This window comes from Triplophysa rosa, linkage group LG11, assembly GCF_024868665.1.
Source record: "Triplophysa rosa linkage group LG11, Trosa_1v2, whole genome shotgun sequence".
Lineage (NCBI taxonomy): Eukaryota > Metazoa > Chordata > Actinopteri > Cypriniformes > Nemacheilidae > Triplophysa > Triplophysa rosa.
Window position 1 is genome coordinate 10,741,838 of NC_079900.1, and position 21,903 is coordinate 10,763,740.

The 21,903-nt window shown below is 40.2% G+C and overlaps 1 protein-coding gene across 3 annotated transcripts in view; it reads left to right on the forward strand.

Moving 5' to 3' along the window:
- Positions 1–21,903, forward strand: part of septin12 (septin 12) — a 59,316-nt gene that overhangs the window by 34,647 nt on the left and 2,766 nt on the right. For all 3 annotated transcript variants that reach the window (XM_057344952.1, XM_057344954.1, XM_057344953.1), the window contains 8 exons: positions 7,678–7,920; positions 12,425–12,553; positions 18,043–18,124; positions 18,675–18,812; positions 19,422–19,539; positions 20,895–20,990; positions 21,302–21,398; positions 21,608–21,659. In XM_057344952.1, coding sequence (XP_057200935.1) covers positions 7,678–7,920; positions 12,425–12,553; positions 18,043–18,124; positions 18,675–18,812; positions 19,422–19,539; positions 20,895–20,990; positions 21,302–21,398; positions 21,608–21,659 — 955 coding nt within the window. The remainder of the gene's footprint in view (positions 1–7,677; positions 7,921–12,424; positions 12,554–18,042; positions 18,125–18,674; positions 18,813–19,421; positions 19,540–20,894; positions 20,991–21,301; positions 21,399–21,607; positions 21,660–21,903) is intronic.

Sequence of the window (21,903 nt, forward strand, 5' to 3'; positions counted from 1 at the left end):
GCAGACAGTTTGAGTCACTTCCTCTTGTGTGCAGCTTTAGAAGTAAACGTTTGAAGTTCTTTATGTTTCATAATGAAAATAAACAGGAAGTTGATGTAGCTAAAGAGCTTAAAAATGGTGCCATGATGAGGTTCAGATGTCATGTGTTTGCCTGTGGTAATGTTGACCTGCATGGGTACAAAACATCTTTCATATGGCTCTGGGATTAATTACTTCCCATGATGCATCATTTTAACAAGATTTCTTTTGTTTTCTATTGAATTCTAGCTTTTTAACTGTATTCAAGATTATTGCTGTGTAACTCTTTTCCTGTCTGCGTATCCTTTCTGCTGTGCTGTGCTGTTCTGTTGACCACAATTTAGTTCCTAAAATGCTTTAAAGTTCCCTATCAACTTATGCGTGGCTGTAAATGGCCCACTCCATTGCTAGCTTCAGAGTGCTGTGGCTATATTGGGCAAAACTGCTAAATTTGTACAGAGCCACATAAAAGAAAACACAGGCTGCAGAAACTTTTATGACCATTAACAATGCTTCATATCGACATGCTCTATTGATCGTACATCTGTCTCTCTCTTTCATTATCTGCCAAGAACAGTTTTTCTCAGATATAGCCTATTACTTTGGTTAAAAGCTATTAAAATATGTATTATATGACAATTCTCATATGTCAAGTTTATAGAGGTTTATTTGAAGGCATGGTATTGGTTGCAGATCAAACGTTATCATTTAACGGTTAGCATGAGAAGTGTAAAATCAGTGCTCATGTGGCTCACATTCTTATGTTTATAGCAACGTAGGCCTATGTGGCACATCATGGCACATATAGACATGTTTTTGTTTGTGTGTCTCCATTTGCCAGTTTCCTGCAGGCATAGTGCTTATTGGGGTGGTTGACAAACAAATCGTAAATGTGTCCTATGGTGTGACAGCTAAAATTTTGATTTTTTTATCCCTCTTATGCTATTTTGTATTATAAATATAAATATTAATAAACCGTTTGTTTTCTACATTTTCAAATCATATTTCATGTCACACCGTAGGACACACGCACGGTATATTTGTCAACTACCCATTAGTCAATTTATGATGCATGATAAAGTAGAATCTTTGTACATTTCTTTAAATGTGAACTAGTTATGTACTAGTTATTTAGAGTGTTAGTTTTGAACCATGATCGGTTTGTCTCCTGTCACTGGGCGCTGTTTCCTGTTACTCGTTCGTGTTAAATAAAGATGGCCCTCCTCTGTGCACTTTTATTAAAGAGCAAAAGCAGACACAGAGCAAACCTAGAAACAGATTTACTTGCATTTGGACACAATATAGATGGTTTCTATTAAAAAGTTGAAACTTTCACTTTTCCTACTTTCTAACACTTTCTCTCACTCTGTTTGCTTTTCTCAAGCCTCTGGAAGACAGTGTGTCTAACCTCTCTATTTCCCCCCCGCTCTCTATTTGAGCTGAGCATCGCTCTGTTTGTCAGATTCTATTAGAGCGCAGGCCGTTTTCCGACTGCATCAAACAAATAAATAAATCTGTCAATCAACAGTCTCGCTGCCTGTTCTCCCTTTTCAATGAGTTAGTAAGTTTTGCTTCTACCGTATAGAAATAGTTGACTGAAAAGTTCTGTCAGGCTTTGGAAACCTGCAGTCCTTGCAAAAGCTCACAGACATTTTGCTTTCAATGTTTCATAGCTAACGGAAGGTAAATGATGGCAGAATTGTAACATTTGGATGACTTAATGACTTGTGAGGGTTTGTACACGCACCTCAGAAATGCACAGACAGGGCTCTAGACTCATTTTTCCCACTGGTCGCACTGGTGCGACTCACTTTCTCAGTTGGTCGCACCAACTTACAATTTGGTCGCACACTTGTTTTATAGTAATCATAATGACCTTGCATAATGACCTCAGTTGATAATTCGTTCTGTTAATTTGTCACTAAGTCTTTTAAAATAGTCGGCTATAGAGCGCTTCATATTTGTGCTTTAATACTTGTGTTTTATTATCTATGCACTTTGCAAAAAGCTGTAATTTCCCCACTGCGGCTTCATTTGCCAGACCTTATTTTTAAATAAGGTCTAAATCTTTATTTTTACCACATAAAATTTAATTAAATTAAATTAGCTAGCTCAAAACACAAAAGCAACTCGGAACTAAATTATTATATACAGTATGTAACCTACTTTACTACACATGATTGTCATAAATAAACTTTAAATACTAAATCTTACTAATCTTACAGTCTTGTTAAATGGTCTAAGCATGCTTGTGTTCGGATGTGTTTTGAGTGACTGATGGGTTCAGACAATGAGTCACGTGAATTCAGTGTTTGACATATGAGTTGTTTCAACAAAATGAATCGGTTCAAATGAGTCATTAGGTCACGAATCGGACGTTGATGCGCTGTTTGTTTTTCAGAGCTGTTACGACATCGCAAAAGATAGAAGTTCACACGGAAAATACTTCACTGGATAGGATATTTCCTTTATGTCAGCTGCATGTGCGGAACACTTGTCGGGGAAGAAAAGGCGACATGTTTTTAAGCACAGTCACACCCAGCTGTACGTTAATTCAGGTAAAACATATTCTCCGAATGCGCGACGTGAAACATGGATGCTGTCTTCCGACCTTGCTTTTGATTAACGAGAGAGACAGTTCAGAAACCGACGTGTTTGACTTCATTAAACACTGCGCAGAACGATCGGAATATGACCTCAATGTTCCGTGACAGCGTTTTAAAAGCATATGGAGCAGTCTGTCCCGCGATGCTTTTTATACCGATTGGTCTGTGCAACACCGAATGAAGTAGTGATGGGAAGTTAGGATCATTTTACTGACTCGGATCTTTGAGTCTCGTTCAGCAAAATGAACGAATCTTTTTTCGAGTCATATCGTTCATTTCGTTCATTTTAGCAAAATATAATTAAAATGTTACATGTTACTTTCCTAACACATCTACTACTTATGCAAACGTTGATCACATTACAAACAATACAAAACTATAATGCTATAAGAAACAGAAAAGATTAATTCATTGTTTACCTGGGTCTTTAGTCTATGATTAGCTCACCACACCTCTTATCTGACAAGTCCTGGGGTTTGACTCCTTCGTTCATCACGTGACAGCGTCGTAAGCTAAACCAATGCAGTCAGAGCCGGAAAGAGAATTGATTAGTTCACCTCTCGAGTCTTCGGGTTGACTCCTTCGTTCATCACGTGACAGCGTCGTAAGCTAAACCAATGCAGTCAGAGCCGGAAAGAGAATTGATTAGTTCACCTCTCGAGTCTTCGGGTTTGACGTCGTTCGTTCATCACGTGACTACCGTGGCCGAGAAGTGCAAAACAAAACAACAAGTTGCAAAACTAAAAACAAATCTAAAAGCAAAATCAAAAAATCCAAAATCAAAATGACAAATCTGAAAACGCAATATCAAATCTAAAAACAGAATAGCAAATCTTAAAACACAACAACAATTCGGGAAACAAAATAACAAGTCAGAAACCACATCGACAAGTCAGAAAGCAAAACGACAAGTCAGAAAACACAACGACAAATCAGTCAAACCGGAAAAGGTAGGTATTTTGTTGAAATGGGATAGCTACTGCTGATTGGATGAAACTCCTGTCAATCAAGATATCCAGGACGCTCAATGAGAAAGAACATGCATATGTGATACAGCGCATATTCATTGATTAAGGTTCAAAAGCCACATTTTGTTAATAAAGTTGAAACGGGCGATGCATTAGGAGTAGATGCGTGTCTGTTTCACACTGCATGCATGAGCAGAGTCGTCGCGCGGCGTGAGCCCTGAGCAGCACGCATAGACTGCCTGTGTACCATCCATGATCGTTTTCCCCTCACAAGATACAATATAAGCATATGACATGATATGTACTTTAATCTGTGTCCCTGTGGTTCTGGTGAGAGAGTGACTGACGCGATCGTTTGTTTCGCTTACAAATATAAACATAAGCCTATACACGCACATCAAACGCGTGCGGTGTACGCGATGCGGTGCTGCGCGTCTCGGCCGATGTGTGAAGCCAAGCTGGAAAGCGATAACTTTGCTATGGTTTTGTTTGTACAACTGTAAAAAAATGTGAACGAATATAAAGAGACGTTCAGAACAACCACGCGTCAGATGCGCGTTTTCACAGTATTGTTATAGGCTTATGTTTATATTTATAAGTGAAAACAAACGCGTCAGTCACTCTCTCACCAAACCCACAGGGACACAGATTAAAGTACATATCATGTTATATGCTTATATTGTATGTATTTTGTGAGGGGAAAACGATCATGGCTGGTACACAGGCAGTCGCCTTTAAGATGCACTATGCGTGCTGCTCAGGGCTCACGCCACGCGAAGACTCTGCTCATTGATGCTGTGTGAAACAGACACGCATCTACTCCTAATGCAAGATGAGCCCGTTTCAACTTTATTAACAAAATGTGGCTTTTGAACTTAATCAATGAATATGCAGCAGTATCACATATGCATGTCCTTTCTCATAGTAACATTGAGCGTCCTGGATATCTTGATTGACAGGAGTTTCATCCAATCAGCAGTAGCTATCCCATTTCAACAAAATACCTACCTTTTCCGGTTTGACTGATTTGTCGTTGTGTTTTCTGACTTGTCGTTTTGCTTTCTGACTTGTCGATGTGGTTTCTGACTTGTCGATGTGATTTCTGACTTGTTATTTTGTTTACCGAATTGTTGTTGTGTTTTAAGATTTGCTATTCTGTTTTTAGATTTGATATTGCGTTTTCAGATTTGTCATTTTGATTTTGGATTTTTTATTTTGCTTTTAGATTTGTTTTTAGTTTTGCGATTTGTTGTTTTGTTTTGCACTTCACGGCCACCGTACGTGACAGCGTCGTAAGCTAAACCAATGCAGTCAGAGCCGGAAAGAGAATTGATTAGTTCACCTCTCGAGTCTTTGGGTTTGACTTTTTCGTTCATCACGTGACAGCTTCGTAAGCTAAACCAATGCAGTCAGAGCCGGAAAGAGAATTGATTAGTTCACCTCTCGAGTCTTCGGGTTTGAATCGTTCGTTCTTCTTGAATTCCAGTACAGGACCCATAGAATGTTGCGCAATGCGCATGCGCGACTGAACGAATCACTCCCTAAGACGACTCGTTCTTCCTGAGTCACATTAAAGATTCGAATCGTTCAAGAACGACCCATCGCTAGAATGAAGTCAAACACACACTTTAGATTGGAGACATAGGGGGAGTACACAAGCTCTCGGTTCGCCCTTTCCTTCACTTATCACAAGCGCGTCATTCACCACTCATAAATCACATTAAATGTTCAAATAAATCTTTGACAAAATTTTTTTTTACGCACTCGCACCAATGCGACCCTGTGAAATTTTACCTCGCACCTTTAAACAAACGTTCGTATTTTAGTCGCAGTCTAGAGCCCTGACAGAGTAGGTGCAGTTGCTGAGCTCCTCAGGTGCAGGATGGATCACTTGAATGTGAAGCCAGTTAGGAAATAAGAAGCCCAGGATTAGTTCCATTTTGGTGGTTGGAGGCCGTACGGTATATTTATAGCTAATTAAGTCATCTGGACGGGATATGGGCTGCCGGATGCTCACGAGGGTTTGTGATCTCATCAGATCAAACACAGCACATGCTGCTGATTTAATAGATATGCGATTGTAGATTTGCACTGTTTAGCACTCAGTATGTTAAATTAGGAGGATGTCAGAATGCTTATTGATATTGTTTATTATTAAAGGAGTCATATTGCATGGCTAAAACAAATATTATTGTTTGTATTAGATGTAACGCATGATACAATGAGATTTACAATTTCGCCCAATTGTAGATTTGGGCGGTCTTAAGTCAAATCATGTTACGAAGTTACGTAGATTCGCCGGGGTGTGGTTATACGAGGTGTTTCAGGCAAGTCTGGTTGAGCATTTGCTTTTAGATAGAATGCATCTTTTGTTCCCACACTTTCATTTGTGCAATTTTGCGTGTCTACTACATGCACGGGCAACTTATAACACACCAAAAACACAGAAAAACACGTACTTCCGCCGTATGACCCCTTTAACTTCATTATCAGCAGCTGACAGTCTACAAGTGTCCAACCCTTAAAAGGCCATAGGAGGTGAAGTCATCAGGTTCAACTGATGAAGACTTGTCAAAGAACTGTGAGGTGTTGGGTGGATGTTTTCAGGTGTGAGTGTGAGCTCATTCACGCACAAATGAGATGTGTGTTATACATCTTTTATATGGGTGTGGAAGCAGCTGTGCTTTTTGCAGCGTAATTCTGCTCGCCATGTCAAATAAGAGATGATCCCTTTTAATATTTTAATGTGATATGATATTCTTTACTCTGAAGCACACTCGTTAGGGTGGCAGCTCAAAACATCAATATGATATAATCACTGGATTCAATTTTTTTAATTGTGTTGTAGGCATGTTGTGGTAACATTTAAATTTGCTGGTCATTGTTTGGACTTGAATTAGTTGATAGAAATGTCTAGTTCACCCAAAAATGAAAGTTCTGTCATCATTTATTCAGCCTCATGTCATTCAAAACCATTCTTTTGTCTGTGGAACACAAAATAAGTTATTTTGGATCTTGAGGGGAGTCAATAATGTTTGGTTCCCAGCATTATTCAAAATATCTTCGTTCGTGTCGTGCAGAAGAAAGAAATTTATACAGGTTTGAAATGACATGAGGGTGAGTATATGAAAAAACCATTTTACATTTTTGGTGAACTGTCCCTTTAAGTGTCTTGTCTTTTCCATTTAAATGCTAATTCAACATACTGTGGGGCGTGGCCTGTTGAAATCAAATTTCAGCTCATGAACTGAAAGGGAGTCAGTTTTTAAAGCTATCTGTGTATACAAGTATAGGAGTGTCCTCTCTTTACTACAACTTCAGAGGTTCTCAGGGAGATTTCTTATCAATCCTCTTACACAATGGCGCGGCAATCGTGCAAACTACAGTGCGGGAATATTATAAACATTAGCTTCAATCAGACGTATAGTCACTGCACTTATGTAGTCGCTGCACTTGCTAAGTCAGGCGGGGCATCCTCCGTCCGGCCTGGCTGACAGGTGCCTGTGCAGATGTAGTTAACCAGTGCGGCGTGAACTGTGGTCTCTGTGCTCACTACCCTCGCGAGTGAAATAAATGGAGCTGAACACCTGCAGCTCATGCGGCAGAAACATCTCCGTGCAGTTGTCTTTTGTGTTAGTTTGTTTGACAGTTTAATACAATTTGAGGGAACTTAACATTTTCGTTGTGTTTAATCATACATATCAAACATTAACAAATGAATCTAATACCTCATTTCAGCAAGTTCACTTGCCCACCCTGCCTCAGTTACATTTAGTTTCGGTCATCATAATCTTCATGAATCTCCACCTGCACGTTCTGAGCATGCTCATAACACTCTCTGGCTCACAAACAAGCGTGTGCATTGAACACGGCAGGAAATGTGGGCACCCTCGTTATTTACATTTATGCATTTACCAAACGCTTATTTATTCAAGCTATACTTTTTATCAGTATGTGTGTTCCCTCGAACCCATGAACTTTGCGCTGCTATATGCAATTCTTTAACAGTTGAGCTACAGTAATACTGTTATGTGAGGATGTTATGGAGTTAAACCTTGTATGTTAACTCTTTTCTCTCCTGGCAGACACGGCACAGGATCTGGATCTGGAACCACCCGTCCAGATGGAGGAGGAGGTCATTGAGGGGAGAGAGGTGGAGGAGAGGAGAGGGGAGATAGAACATTCTCCGCCATGCCTCGGTGAATCTGACACGCAAGGCATCATCAAGGGCAGAGATCTGTTCGGATATGTTGGAATCGAGGCGGTTTTGGACCAGATGAGACGCAAAACCATGAAGGCCGCCTTTGAATTCAATATCATGGTTGTTGGTAAGTGAAACATCAGCTGGTTTAACTTTTTATGCAGAATTTGTCAAGTTGGTACTTAAATAGAAGTGAACAAAGCCTGCAAAGCAAATTCAGAACCTTTAATCTACATTCATAACAGCTCAGTGCGAGTAGCTTCACACTTTTCTTTCTATTTTCAGTGTGAAACTTTACCTTAGACTTTGTTTGTCTCATGAGTTTTGTCTTTGTTTAAACTTTAAAGCAACTGATGAAGTAATGAAAATAGCACAGCTTTTGGGAGGTGTCAAATCCTTCAAAAAGTCTGAGTAAAATCAAGCCAGTCACACATTTACAAAGTGTCAAGAACCTAGGATGATTTTAGAAGTGGCTGAATGAGACAGGAAGTGAGTTGCCTATGACAGGAAATACACGCAGGTGAAGAGGAAATGGTGCCATGAGAGGAAAACGGTCTCTTTTTAAAGTGATAGTTCACCCCAAAATGAACATTCTGTCAACATTTACTCCTCCTCTTGTCATTTCAAACCTGTATGCAGAACACAAAAGATGATATTGTGAAGAATATGGCGCTACCCATTCACTTATATTGTATGGACACAAACCAATGCAAGTCAATGGTGAAGACATTCTTCAGAATATCTTCTCTTGTGCTCTGCGGAAGCAAGAAAGTCATACAGGTTTGAAACGACAAGAGGGTGAGTAAATGATGACCGAATTTTCATTCTTGGGTGAACTATCCCTTTAAGAGTTTAAATTAGTTGTTCAAAGGAATCACTTTGGATTCATTCGCTGGCATAGATCACTTTAATTGATTCACTCAAAAGAATCAAACTTCACCATTTTTGCTGCTAAAGTTTAAATTGCCATTAAGAGACACTTTTTATGAAGCTATTAAAACTCTGTCTTAACGCTCTCAAGCGGTCGTGAAACTAGTCTATTAACATGCTCTTTAAGAAACTTAATGGCCACATAAAAATCACTTTACAATCATCACAACCGTGGTGACACTTAATAGTACATGGCCAGTCAAGTTATATTAAACAACATATTTAACATTTACAATATATTCATATGTTGCCTTGTTTTAAAGAAGAGTGGTTTTGTTTTGTCAAGTCAAATATTTAATACCAGCGTACTGGGAACTGTCCAAAGAATTCACTGGTCATCTGCCCAATTAAAACTGGCCACCTTATTCAAGGCTGGCCAATCAGTGCGCTGGAACCTCCCATGATCCCCCTGTGCTTTTAGAAAGAGTGTGGGTAAGCATGCAAGAAGGGGCAGAAGAGGAGGTGTTGGCTGAGTGTGGGCCTTACCTAATTAAATGGCAGGGGCTATTGTTGTGTTGTCTGTGGGCTGGGAGGCAGGGCCAGCCTGGAGCCGTACACGCCACAGTGCTCCCCAACTGGGCCAGCTAAGGGGATTTATGATGGGCGCAGCATCACAAATTCAAAACCATCCAGCTCTCCAATGAGAGCTATTCTTTATTCTTCCCCTGTTTTTTTAAGTCAGCTGCCAGGTTTTTCCTCACTCCCTTGGTTTCTCCCGGTGGCTCCTGTGTTGTGAAAATAGAAGGACATTTTGCCAAAACCTTCAAAGGCTGCGAGTCTCCATGTCACTCCAGAATAATGTCAGTTAAACAAATGCAATGTGATCTTCTCATTGTGTGGGATTTATATTAGACATGCATGTCAGCTACTTTTAAACTGTGGTTCAGTTATAATAGTGGTTAAGCTATAGTTCTGTCGAGACGGTTGGAAACTACATTATAAGCTATTAATAAGAAATAGCTCAATACAAACTGTGTAAGGAGTCTGTTAAGAACTATCATATGATATAACTTTATTTTTAAGCAAGACAGCAGTATCTATCTTGCCCGAAAACAGATTTATCTCAATTATTGCTATATTCCAAACAAATACGTTTACACTAAACATAGCAAACGATGCACAAACGTATAGTGGCTGTAAACGTGCATGAGCAAAACTACGTGACATTTACAAAGATCAGTAATGTGGCGTTTTGTCGTTCCAGTACTTGTTGGAAAAACCAAGTTACTATTTTTAGTTAGTTGCACTTCAACACTGATATAACAGTTTTCACCTGTTCTCGTTTTTTGCAACACTGGCGGATTTTAAACCTTCTACCCAGAGCAGCCTGTTGAGGAGGATGGAGATCAAAGGCATGTTAAAGCAGATCAGGGCTAGCGGTGAATTCTGCAGAGCACAGACAGGTCCGGTCCACTGATCACTCCCCCCTAAACTGCCTCTTTACTTCTTAACATTTGTTCTGCGTGACTCTGTTCCTTGCCCCAGTGAGCTGTGTTGGTTACATCCTAGCTTTGGTTGTAAATATGCTGGTGTTCTCCATGCCTGCTATTCTGGACATGCATCAAAGGTGAACCGCTGTCTATCTCTTTTTTTTTTGGTGGGTGTGAAAATGAAACATAGACGGTGCGACTCTCACTTTCTATATAAAACTAGTGACAGACCACTCATTTGTTTCCATTAAGTATTCGGTTGATTTGCATGGAATCACTAATTTATGTTTAGTAAATGTTTTTAAAATTGTGTATGTTGTTAAAAATACTATTTTGGTTTGGGTTCTGTTATGCGGGTGGTTTCTGAAAGAGAAGTTGATTTGTCATACTAACACCAAACAAGTTGAAAATGTATGCTGGTCTTTTTAGTGGGTAACTTTATCATGGGGGCATTTGGAAAGCTAATATGTAATGGCATTAAATGACAGCTGAATAAGAACTTGACAAGATACAGGAAAATGGGCGATTGTGTGAAAGCAAGATATATACAACAGGATGAGCAGTAAGACTGTAAGCATGGAATGGAGGAAGCTCTGCGTCATCTACAGGAAGAGTTTAGTGTATTATGCTCGCATTCCCCTATTTTCCTGCCTTGGGCAGCTCTTACACAAGATGCACACACACATATGGCAGCACTTGGAGACTGTTGGACTGTGTAGTTTGTCCACGGTCGTAAAGGTCAGGACCTTTCTTGTAGCCCGAGGACTTAAGCTACTGTGACTCACTCAGTTTCCCATAAACCCACAGACTCTTTGCTAGACTGAAACCCATAGCGTTCTACTCCCAAATGGAGATTTGGCATATTGTGATATTTACAATGCCAACTTGTAGATATTGTGTCCGAAGTACATTTTGTAAACTGCGTGTATCAGTGTATATTTGTGAAAAATCAAGATCTTCTTGATAGTTCACCCACAAATTAAACTTCTGTCATCATTTATTCACCCTCTTGTCATTCCAAACCTGTATGACTTTCTTTCTTCTGCAGAACACAAAAGACGATATTTTGAAGAATGTTGGTAACCGAACAATGGCGGTACCCATTGTCTTCTATTGTATAGACACCAGTGCAAGTCAATGGGTTGCACCATTAGAAATTCTTTTAAGAACTCAATTAGATTTAAACACACATGATGCTTCTAAAATTACTGTTTGCATTGAAGTTGTATGCGGTGTAGATAAATGACAAGTTGTTACTTCGGAGTGCCTGTCCAATGTATGACTCAAAGCAAGCACCTGTCTGTGTCTAGTCTTTTTACCTCATTTCAGCACCTCATGTCCAACAGGTACGGTATGTGTGACTAAACTGAGAGTTTCAGGAAGTCCTGCCTTACTCAGACATTGTCTGAGTGGTTAAATCAAGGAGCCCCAGAAGGACTCGCACAGTGTGGGTGTGTGTGTTGTCATTTTGTCATAAATTTGATGTCAGCTGCCTCCCGTGGTGAGAGGCTGTGGCGTAAATTCATCAAAGCCTCTGTTGAGGTGGGCAATGATGGAGGGGCCAGATTTCCTCGGCTCTGTCGTCTATCTTTGTCAAATCTCCGTCAAGCCTATCTCTGTTTTATCTGCTGACGTCTTCCCGAGGCACCCGGGCCCCTCAACAGGTACAAACAGAGCGGCGAGAATGTTTAGCACGTTCCCCACCACTGCCCGGTGTGGGGGAGCTGACCGGCGGCCCCCAGGAGCCCTCAGAGCGAGATGATACCCTGCTCATCATTGACACACGCTCACATTAACACAGCGAGGCATTGAAGGTGGCCTCATAGATTTCCCCTTATTTTTTTGAATTGTGATGGCCTTGATAAGCCTCCCTCTTTGGTAATAGCTTCTTTTCTACGATGGGATCTCCGTGAGGGCCAGCGTGAAAGAGTCATTAAGTGTAAGAGCTCCCCAAAGCTCCAGTCGGCGTGGTGCTGTCAGCATGTTTGGACACCCACCAGATAAGACGCTCTGCCTGACCCGTTCCTGTTACATCACTGATGATTTGCAGCATCAAAGGCTTGCGCAAGCCCCGGCTGGTCACGTGATTTCTTTACGACCTGAATTTTATGTATGGCATCTTATCTGTGAGCAGTAATAAAGTTTTATTCCCGCTGCTAATGCTAAGCAAAGGTCGAGCGGCAAATAAACACGCTTGGGGTCCGTTGCATATGCTGTTTACTGCAGTTTACAAACAAAAGTCATTAAATCTGTTTTCATTCTCATCGACAGGTCAGAGCGGGTTGGGAAAGTCGACGCTTGTAAACACGCTCTTCAAGTCCAAGGTCAGCAGGAAGTCCTGCAATCCCAACCATGAGGAGAAGATCTCCAAAACTGTCCACCTGCAGTCAGTCAGCCACAGTGAGTTACATAGATAATATAACTGTTTACAAACAAACACTTGGCAGTGACAGTTTTGGATTGTTCAGGCCTCCTGGAACAGAGTTGTTTGAGATTAGAGTTTCATTACAAATGAGTTATTGAAGACAAGAATGTTTTAGAAGACTGCTGGAAATTTGAGTTTCTTTAGATTTTCATCAGGACAGACAATTTTGCATAATTTATGATTTTATAGCTCAAGATATGTTATTTTTAAGGATATTTTCTATTTTTTTTCTATTTGTATTTATTTAATCAATTTTTTTCATGTTTATTTAATGTCACATAATATAGTCTGTAAAAATGAAAAAAAAGATGTGGGTGCAAAAATTGACAAATGCTCTTAGGCCGTGTTCAGACTTGACTTCGTTTTTGACAAGAAAAAGTTGACAAAGGTGCTTTTTTAATAAAACAAAACGCTGGCAGCATTTGGTTACAAATAGCAGCCGAACACCATGACTTCGGAGGCAGCGTCTGTGCATGAAGGCAGCCCAGAGAAACAGATAGGCAGCGTAACTTAAGTCTACTTGAATTACAAACAGAGAGCGTCTTTGCAATAACTAATCACATATTTAAAAACTATAATACTCATTTCTCGCTAGAAATGTAATCAGAAGTTGTTGAAAGTGAAAATTAAACTTACATTTTATACAAAACTATGCTCCAGCGGGCGTTTCGGCCGCCATTTAATTTTTTCGAGCTTGAGCCTTCTCGACCTATCACGTTCCTCACATGTTGTTATGGAAACGACAGGTCTCTGTCATTGGTTAGCTGGGAAAAAGGAGCTCGACCTAGGGCGTTTTTTTCAGAAAAGTTTAACTTCTTTCAACCTCAAAAGACGCTGCAGAAAAAGACGCCGGCGTTGAAAAAAGCGCTCAGTAATGTAAAATAGACGCTAGAAGCTTCAAAAAAGAAGTCAAGTCTGAACACGGCCTTAGTTGTTTTTTCAGTTTTCAGTGTATGTACATTATACACATTACATAGTATTATATACATTGTAACATTATATATATCTTTTTGTATATGCATTTAAGCACTAAAAACATATTCCCATATTGCTTTAAGCTTTGCTTTGATATCGCTGCTGTCCTTCTGAGTTTGAAGGCACAGCTCTTTGTCACAGTTGTACAGTGTTTAATCTTGAGCAGGAAAGAGAAATTAAAATGCCTGCGAGGGGGTTGGATTCGGAAAAATCAATCACACAACGTCGTGCCGTCGAGATCGGGCTGCAGCTGTCATGAGCTCTCTGTCAGAGAGCAGGAGCTCGCACGGGTCAAGAGGTGACTCCTGGTCTAATGGAGGCCACCCATACACGACGTGTGACTTCTGAGTGAATGAATTTATTGAGTAATGTATCTGTCTCGTACATTTCTCCAGACTAACAGCCAATAAGAGCTTGGGTCTTGTCTCCGATGAGGAGTGGAATTTGTGTTTTGTTTAAGCTAGGTTTGGAATGTTTCTGAAGGGTTACCTTTGATTCTTAGCTTTTGAGGTGAAGGATATCTCTCAAACTGAGACTACTGAGACTAATAGCGGCTATGCTTGAGTTCTTCTCAGGTATTTTTATTTACCACGACAAGAGGTTGTAGGTTGTATGCACAGATAATCACATATCTCCCAAACATCCCGCATACGGCAATGAAAAAGCAATGGATCTCCTTTTTGCTTCTGCCGGCGCCACCATGCTTCGTTGGAAAGAGGCGTGAAATTCAGATGGCGTAGCCAACTTCACCAGTTCTTTAAATGAAAGGTTTGTGTGTGTGTGTGCGTGTGTGTGTGTGTGTGTATTTGCCTGACCTCAGTTGGTGTAGTCACACCCAGCTATCCATCTTCATTTCACACTGTAGATGCACTGACAAGAGTCTAACAAACACAAAATTTGATAGCGGTCCTCCATGTGCCGTATTGAAAAACTCCTTGAAAGAACTTGGTCAAATTTGCTCCCTTTTGAAAAGGTTATGAAGGTCTGAAGTGCTGCTCTAATGAGACTAAATAATACAATTCACATCGCACCGTAATCGAATTACCCCTGCCACTTTCATTGGGGTCAAGAGTTTATGGAGTTACTCATGTTTGCTAGTTTAACCGCAAATCTGAACTCGAATAGAATGACCCGCAGGTTGGCATAGCGAATATAGAAAGGACGTAATGTAATGATTCTGTCACAGGAAGTTGCAGGATGCTGTACAAGTGATGCCGCTTCTTGTAGTTTTAAGTGTCAGTCAGTTGATTTGCGGAGGCCTTTGGCACGCTAGGTCATTAGCGTAGCGTGCTATGTTAATTGCCGCGGTGCCTACTTGACAGCAGAATTGTATGAAGACCGGCGAACTTCACCTCGAGCTGGTTATGGGTGTAGAAATATCCAATTACGAAACCCTACCGAGAGCTTGCGGCGCCAAGGCTGTGATATTAATTATCACTACAACCTTCTGCAGGTGTCCTGGCAGCGGTAAGAAACTTGAAAACTTTGACCAGATTCTGTCTTCGGCTTGCTGCCTGCCGTCTCGAGATGAGTCAGTTGGTTTTGTTGTCGGGTAACGTTTCAGTCTTAGATCTGCTTGTTTATCTCTCTTCCGGTTCTGACTTCCCCTTGAAAGGTTTAAGACATGATGAGTAAATGTTACGCTGTGGCGGACTTCTGCATTAGCTTAGTTTCTTAACTTTCACTTCAGTTACCCAAAGGTTAAATTAAATCTGTTTGTAGATTTCAAACTTTTATTTCCAATAACTTTTGACTGAAATTGCAACATGTTTTTACTTTCTGTTAGGGGTCTGTTTTGTGCTCTATCTGACTGATGGAAATCACAGGGTATTTTTGATAACTGCTGTGTAAAAAGTGTTTTTAGTGTTGTTCTATAAATTTCTTTTTTTACCTGCATTGATATAAGAACTCTTCACAAAGCATCTGTTGTATTTCTGTACCACAACCAAACCTCATTTCTCACAGACCTCTCAAAACTTATGGCCCTATAGTTTACAAATGTTTGACATGTAGAATGAGAAAGAGGGTGGGATAAGAAGCTGGGTGTGCTGTTTCTTAACAAAAGAAGATTGAGGATAAGTCAGTTTGTGATTTTCTGAGATATCTCCGGGCTTCAGGAGACAACCCTCACTGACTTCCCAGCGTAGCACAGCATAAACATTGCCGTGAATGAGAGTGTCCTGTTTTCTTTTGTTGGCTTTCAGAAAGACAAGTTGACAGAGCTTGACGCACAACCTAAATGTTTACTTTCTTTTGCTGTTTCGTCTGCATTAGCCATCATGCGTGAATCTATTATGATCTCTTCTATTACGGAATAGAAATCACAACATATTTTTACCACACATTGTTTTCATTACACAATTGTTAATTCGATGAAAAGAAAATGAAAGGTCGTATGAAATTTAGCGGCATCTAGCGGTGAGGTTGTGAATTGCAACCAACGGCTCACTCCAGCCCTCCCTTTCGAAGCACTACGGTGGCTGACACAGAACTAAGATGTCGTCACTTTTTCGCTTCTTTGCCGAAGGAGATAACATATTTATGAAATGTGCTCTGTGGAGCAGTTTGCCCGTTTAGGGCGACTGTAGAAACAACATGGTGAATTCCATGCAAGGGGACCTGCGGCATCTTTAAAGAGAAATAGCTCATTCCAAGATCATAAAAACTGTATAGAATTATCACTGTATTACATTACATTTCTGTCAATAGATCCTCCAAAGAATACACACAGCACCTTTAATTCTCATAGAAAGCAGTAACATTGGAGTGCAAATTTAGACTTTTGCTATCTAATGCTTCTCAAATTTGTCTTCTGGTGCTCCCGGGACCAAACTATCAGAATTTTGCCACCCACATTCATTTTATTATTGTGATACACATCCTTTAAAAAAGCTCTAACAACAGAAATATTACTTCCCGTACCCTCAATAATATAGCCACTATTACTGCTAAACTGCCAAATCGCCCCTGCGGTCTCATAATTGAGACACTTCGTCTAGCAGATGTCTTGCTGTCTTCTGTTTCGGTAGTATCCGACTCATTCTTCCATGACAGAGTACAGGCCTGTTGAAGACAAAGAGAAGTACCAAAGTCACAGGGTGCCTGACACCTCCACACAGTACAAAGCTGTCCAGTGACCCTCACAGCCTGTGAAAAAAGTCCTCCTGTACACTAACCGCCAGGGGAGACGGGTGTTACACAATCCCCCGTTCTCTCAAAGACGGCACAGTGCAGAAAATGAAGTGCAGGCCTGCTCAATGCTGCCATTCAGCTCCGCTCCCTCAGTGGGGGAGAACAGGCTATGGGGGAAACTAGCTCAGCTTTGTTACGGAGTCACGTCAGGAGCATTTTGCACAGTGTTTGGACATTTTATTGCATAATGTACAACTACTGTAAAGCAACCACATGCAAACAATAATGCTAGAGCTCTAACTTGACCATGCAATTTTTTTGCAATTTTACGTTTGTCACACATGGACATATCCTAATACTTTCGTTTTTTTTTTTTGTTATTCTAATTTGTACTAAACATTGTTGTAATCTGCAGTTTTTTGTTCATTTGAAACTTGGCAAAGGTTTGTAAGATGTGATTGTGGTATCTTTTATGCAAAATGACAATGTACATTCATACTTTTGTAAAGGGATTACAATATTCACCCAAAAATGAAAAGATGTTTCATCATTTACCTCACCCTTACGTCATTTTAAACCTGTATGAATTTCTTCTGCACAACACAAAAGAAGTTAAGAACGTTGGCAACCAAACAACATCGCCCCCCCGTTGACTTCCATTGTATGGACACAGAACCACTGATACATTTCTTAAAATATCTTCTATTGTGTTCCACAGAAAAAGAGTCATATACAAGTTTTGAGCAACATGAGGGTGAATAAATAATGACAGAATTTTCATTTTTGGGGGGAACTATTCCTTTAAGTGTGGCTAAAGTGTCCAACTACTTTTGGAGGCCACTGTATGTGTCTCCATCATTTGATCATGAGGGATGTCCAGACACTGGCATATTCTCGATTGCATATGAAACATTGATCCTCATCACATACAGTAATCGAATCCTGCGACTCATGAATCTCAGTGTTGACTGACAGTTAAATTTTTCCCCATTACAACCTCCTCAGATTTTCCTTGATTGTCTCATCCAGAAGGATTAGCCTGATGAGCTAACGGCAAACGTCAATCACTAAAGCCTGATCTTTATGCAGGGATACTGTAGGGCTCCCTGCCTGCGCAGACACCTTATTAGATTCCTACTGGCAGACAGACTTCATGTTGTACGATGTATGTCTGCACCATTACATTACAAATGTGATGATCTGGGACTTCAGTGTTACTTCATCTGATCAGTTCAGTCCTCAAGAATTGGTGTTGTTAAAAAGAACTCCTCAAGTCCTCTGATATGGAATACATGTTCACCTAAAACATCTTTTAGTCCTCTCTCAATTGTTTCATCTTTGTCTTGTAATTTTCTAGTCATTGAGGAGAAAGGTGTGAAGATGAAACTCACTGTGATTGACACGCCTGGGTTTGGAGACCAGATCAACAATGAGAACTGGTGAGAAGACCTTGTCAATCTTTTTTATGCTGTTATAGGCATCACACTTGAACCGTTTACATATTCAAGTCTGAGACTTCGAGTGAAAATGTTTCTTTTTTGCATTCATTTTGATTTAACACCATTTCACCCTCATTCTAAATTGTTGGAATGTGTCAGTATAACAATTTTTATGAAAAACCGAATAGAAGAATGTACATGAATCATAAAATATATTAGCGTTTGGTATGTCCTTCTTTTGCTTTAATGACTGCATGCACTTAAAGAATCTGACCTTTCATACAATCCTCAGTTTACATTTATTCATTTTGCAGACACTTTTATCCGAACTGAATTCCAGCTATGCATCTTAACAATATGTGCTTTCCTGGAAATCAAACCCATGACATTTCAGTTCTGTTTAGATTAATCTTTTTGTATTTTATCCTATTTCTTAAAATAATTGATTGTTTTTTAAATGCCTTATACAACCTGTGTCTGACAGCTGCATCTACTGTAAAGCATAAGAATATGTTGTGATCTAATGCTTCTCCATGACTTCTCTTCTCAGCTGGGAGCCCATTGTAAAGTATGTCAATGAACAGTACGAGAAATACCTGAAGGAAGAGCTGAATGTTAACAGGAAGAGAAGAATCCCTGACAGCCGTGTCCACTGCTGCGTCTACTTCCTGCCGGCCACTGGACACTGGTGTGTGTCACTTCCTGCAGACCTCACGTGCTTCGCACCAGATGTTTTTAAATGCTGTTGTGCTTCTGTCACATTAATATGAATCTCAGCCATCCGAGTTTGGGTTTTGAGCCACTAACCTTGAGAACTGTGAAAATGATTCTAGTCAGTGAAGAATGGGGTTACATACATCATCTTTTAAAAGTTCTTCCTAACAGCCCTTAAAGGGATAATTCACCCATAAATGAAAATTTTGTCATTTCAAACCTTTATGACTTTCTTCAACGGAACACGAAAGAAGATATTTTGAAGAATGTCATTGACCGAACAGCGATGGCAGCCATTTACTTGTATTGGATTTGTCTCAATACGGTAGAAATTGATGTGTGCCGGCACTGTTCGGTTACCAACTTTTCTTCTGCGAAAGAAAGAATGTCATACAGGTTTGAAATGATAAGAGGGTGAGTAAACCATGACAGATTTTTTTTATTTTTGGTAAACTATCGCTGTAATGTAAACCTAGACGTTGGTTAGTTGACGACTGTCAATGTGATAAATGTGATGACCAGCTAATGTTTGCATTTGACATAAATGTGCACTTTAGGAATGATCCACTTTGCTCTTCTACAGGTTACGTCCCATAGATGTGGAGTTCATGAGGAGAATCGGGAAGATAGTGAGCATCGTTCCTGTGATCGCCAAAGCTGACACTCTCACTCTCGAGGAACGGCTGGAGTTCAAACAGAGGGTGAGATTCTCTTAAAAACGTCACTACTACATTACGCTATACAGATCCCAGTCCCTTATACACTACCAGTCAAAAGTTTGGAAACACTCACTCTTTATTTGTATCTTTTCAAATATCATCAAATCAAAACTGTAGAGTAGCACAATTTTAACTGTGGGAAATGCGTTGCAAATTAAAGCATCTAAAAGAAATCAAAACTATGTTATATTTGAGCATCTTCAAAGTAGAAGACGCTAAAATCTTTCTTTTTAGAATTTGCTAAATCATTTTTTTGGAGTATTGTCATTGAGCTTCTTCAGGTCTCACCCTGGGATGCTGTATCGAAGGGGTTCCCATCTATTCAGGGCTCTTATTGGCTGCTTTTTCTTCATTATTTGGTCCAAGCAATCCATTTTTTTTCTAATAAAATAAATTGATATGTTGGCACAATTATATTTTGTCTGTAATTTTAAACATTGAAGCAAACACCTTGAAATGAAAAGATTTTTTAGATCAAGCATTTCCAAACTTTCGACTGGTACCGTATATTTGCTTTTCACACACATTCACTCCTTCACATAATTAAGGTCGTGAATATGTACGACCTGCTGCTGTAAATGTTTGAAATTCACAGTTCATCTGTGGACAAAAAAATCCCCGCAGCGGGTTAAAAACCTGAGCCGAAAGCAAGATTTAAATCTGCAAAGGTCTCGTAGCGTTTGACTGCTCGCATTGGGTTGGATAGGAGAGGGGAAAATGAATAGGCCACGCTAAGGTTACGAGCAGCGTCTCCGCGGGGAGACGTGCTCTCGTCTGACTAATGTATAGCTGATCCTCCAGCCCGGTCCTGTTGCCATCAGTGCTCCCCGCGGAACGCTTTTGGACAGCTCCGACTGCACGGACCGCGGGGCCCAAGCGGCCCCCGCACGCGGCGCGTCTCCCATCGATATACAGCAAACAACGCTCCTAATGATGTACTCTGTCATTTCAGCCGATTATCCGGAGCTGTCTCTCACTACTCAATAGCCCGAGCCGAGCTCAGAGCGGGGGCGGACGTCACACTGTGCTCAAGATATCAATCGCTGATATCATATCCATGTACAACAGCCGCACTCCAAAATCCTCCCCCGCACGCACAAATACAGATGGCAGCTGAAGCATTACGCTGTCATACTTTGCACCTCGGGCCTGAAATTCTGGCTTTGGGAAAAAGAGAAGAATTTTGTCGCGAACTCGTGCACTTTCACCGTGGCCTTTTAGCGCGCGAGATAGTGCTTCTGTCATATTGAGCCCCTGGGGTGATTGTGCGGTTTCGGGTGTGTGGTTGCTCGTAGAAATCGGTGCAAATCCATCTAACTGGAAGCTTCTTTTTCCAGATAAGACAAGATCTCCAGGCCAACGGGATCAGAGTGTATCCGCAGAGGGAATATGATGAGGATGCTGAAGATCGAATACTCAACGATAAGATTAGGGTATGAGGACACTTCTCAAGGACTTCATTGCTGTATTAATGACATGTTAAGACCTCTTGACTACATTAGTGTTGTTTGCTAGAGCAACAGCTCCTCATGCTGTTCTTCTGAACAAACCTCTTGTAAACTGTCTGTATGTGATACATGAATGATCTTGATAGTATGTGATTGGATCCGTGATTTTCATCAGATGGTAAAATAGGCAAAACCATCTCATAGACTTTCATTAAAAGAGGGACCTGAGACGTTATGGATGGGTATGAACTTTGAATGTGATATACAGAGATTTTGTGGTATGGATTCTCTCTCAGGAAAACATCCCATTTGCCGTGGTTGGAACCGACAAGGAACATCAAGTGAATGGAAACAAAGTATTGGGAAGAAAAACGAAGTGGGGAATCATTGAAGGTGAGAGTGTAAAGAGCATCTGATGTGTGAAGTGAAACTGACAGCTGACAAACAGAACTGTGTAATATAACAGCAGAGCGTTTTCAAAAGGTTGTCCATGATTTAGTTTATTCAACACTGCCCTCAAGTGGTCAATGTAAAATGTGCAGTGAAGCAAAATCTCTGGATGAGCTCGTGAACTTATATCTGTTTTTGTGTTTTGTTTTTAGTTGAAAATGTTGCGCACTGTGAGTTTGCACATCTGAGAGATCTTCTTATTAGGTAAGTTCTGTCCTTAAGTGTATTTATGTTTTTGTTTTGAAGTTTTGTAAATAGTCTTTTTTCTTCATTTTCTTACTCGGATGTTTAACTTGTTTTCCAAAACAAGTATCTATACATCATTAAAGCAAGATATATTCACTACGGGAGCAAAAGCATTTATGTCTTGATTTCAGAGAAATCCAACTGATTTTTTTATGCTTAAAACAAGAAAATAGGGGTAGGTTTGGGGTAGAAAAAAATAATT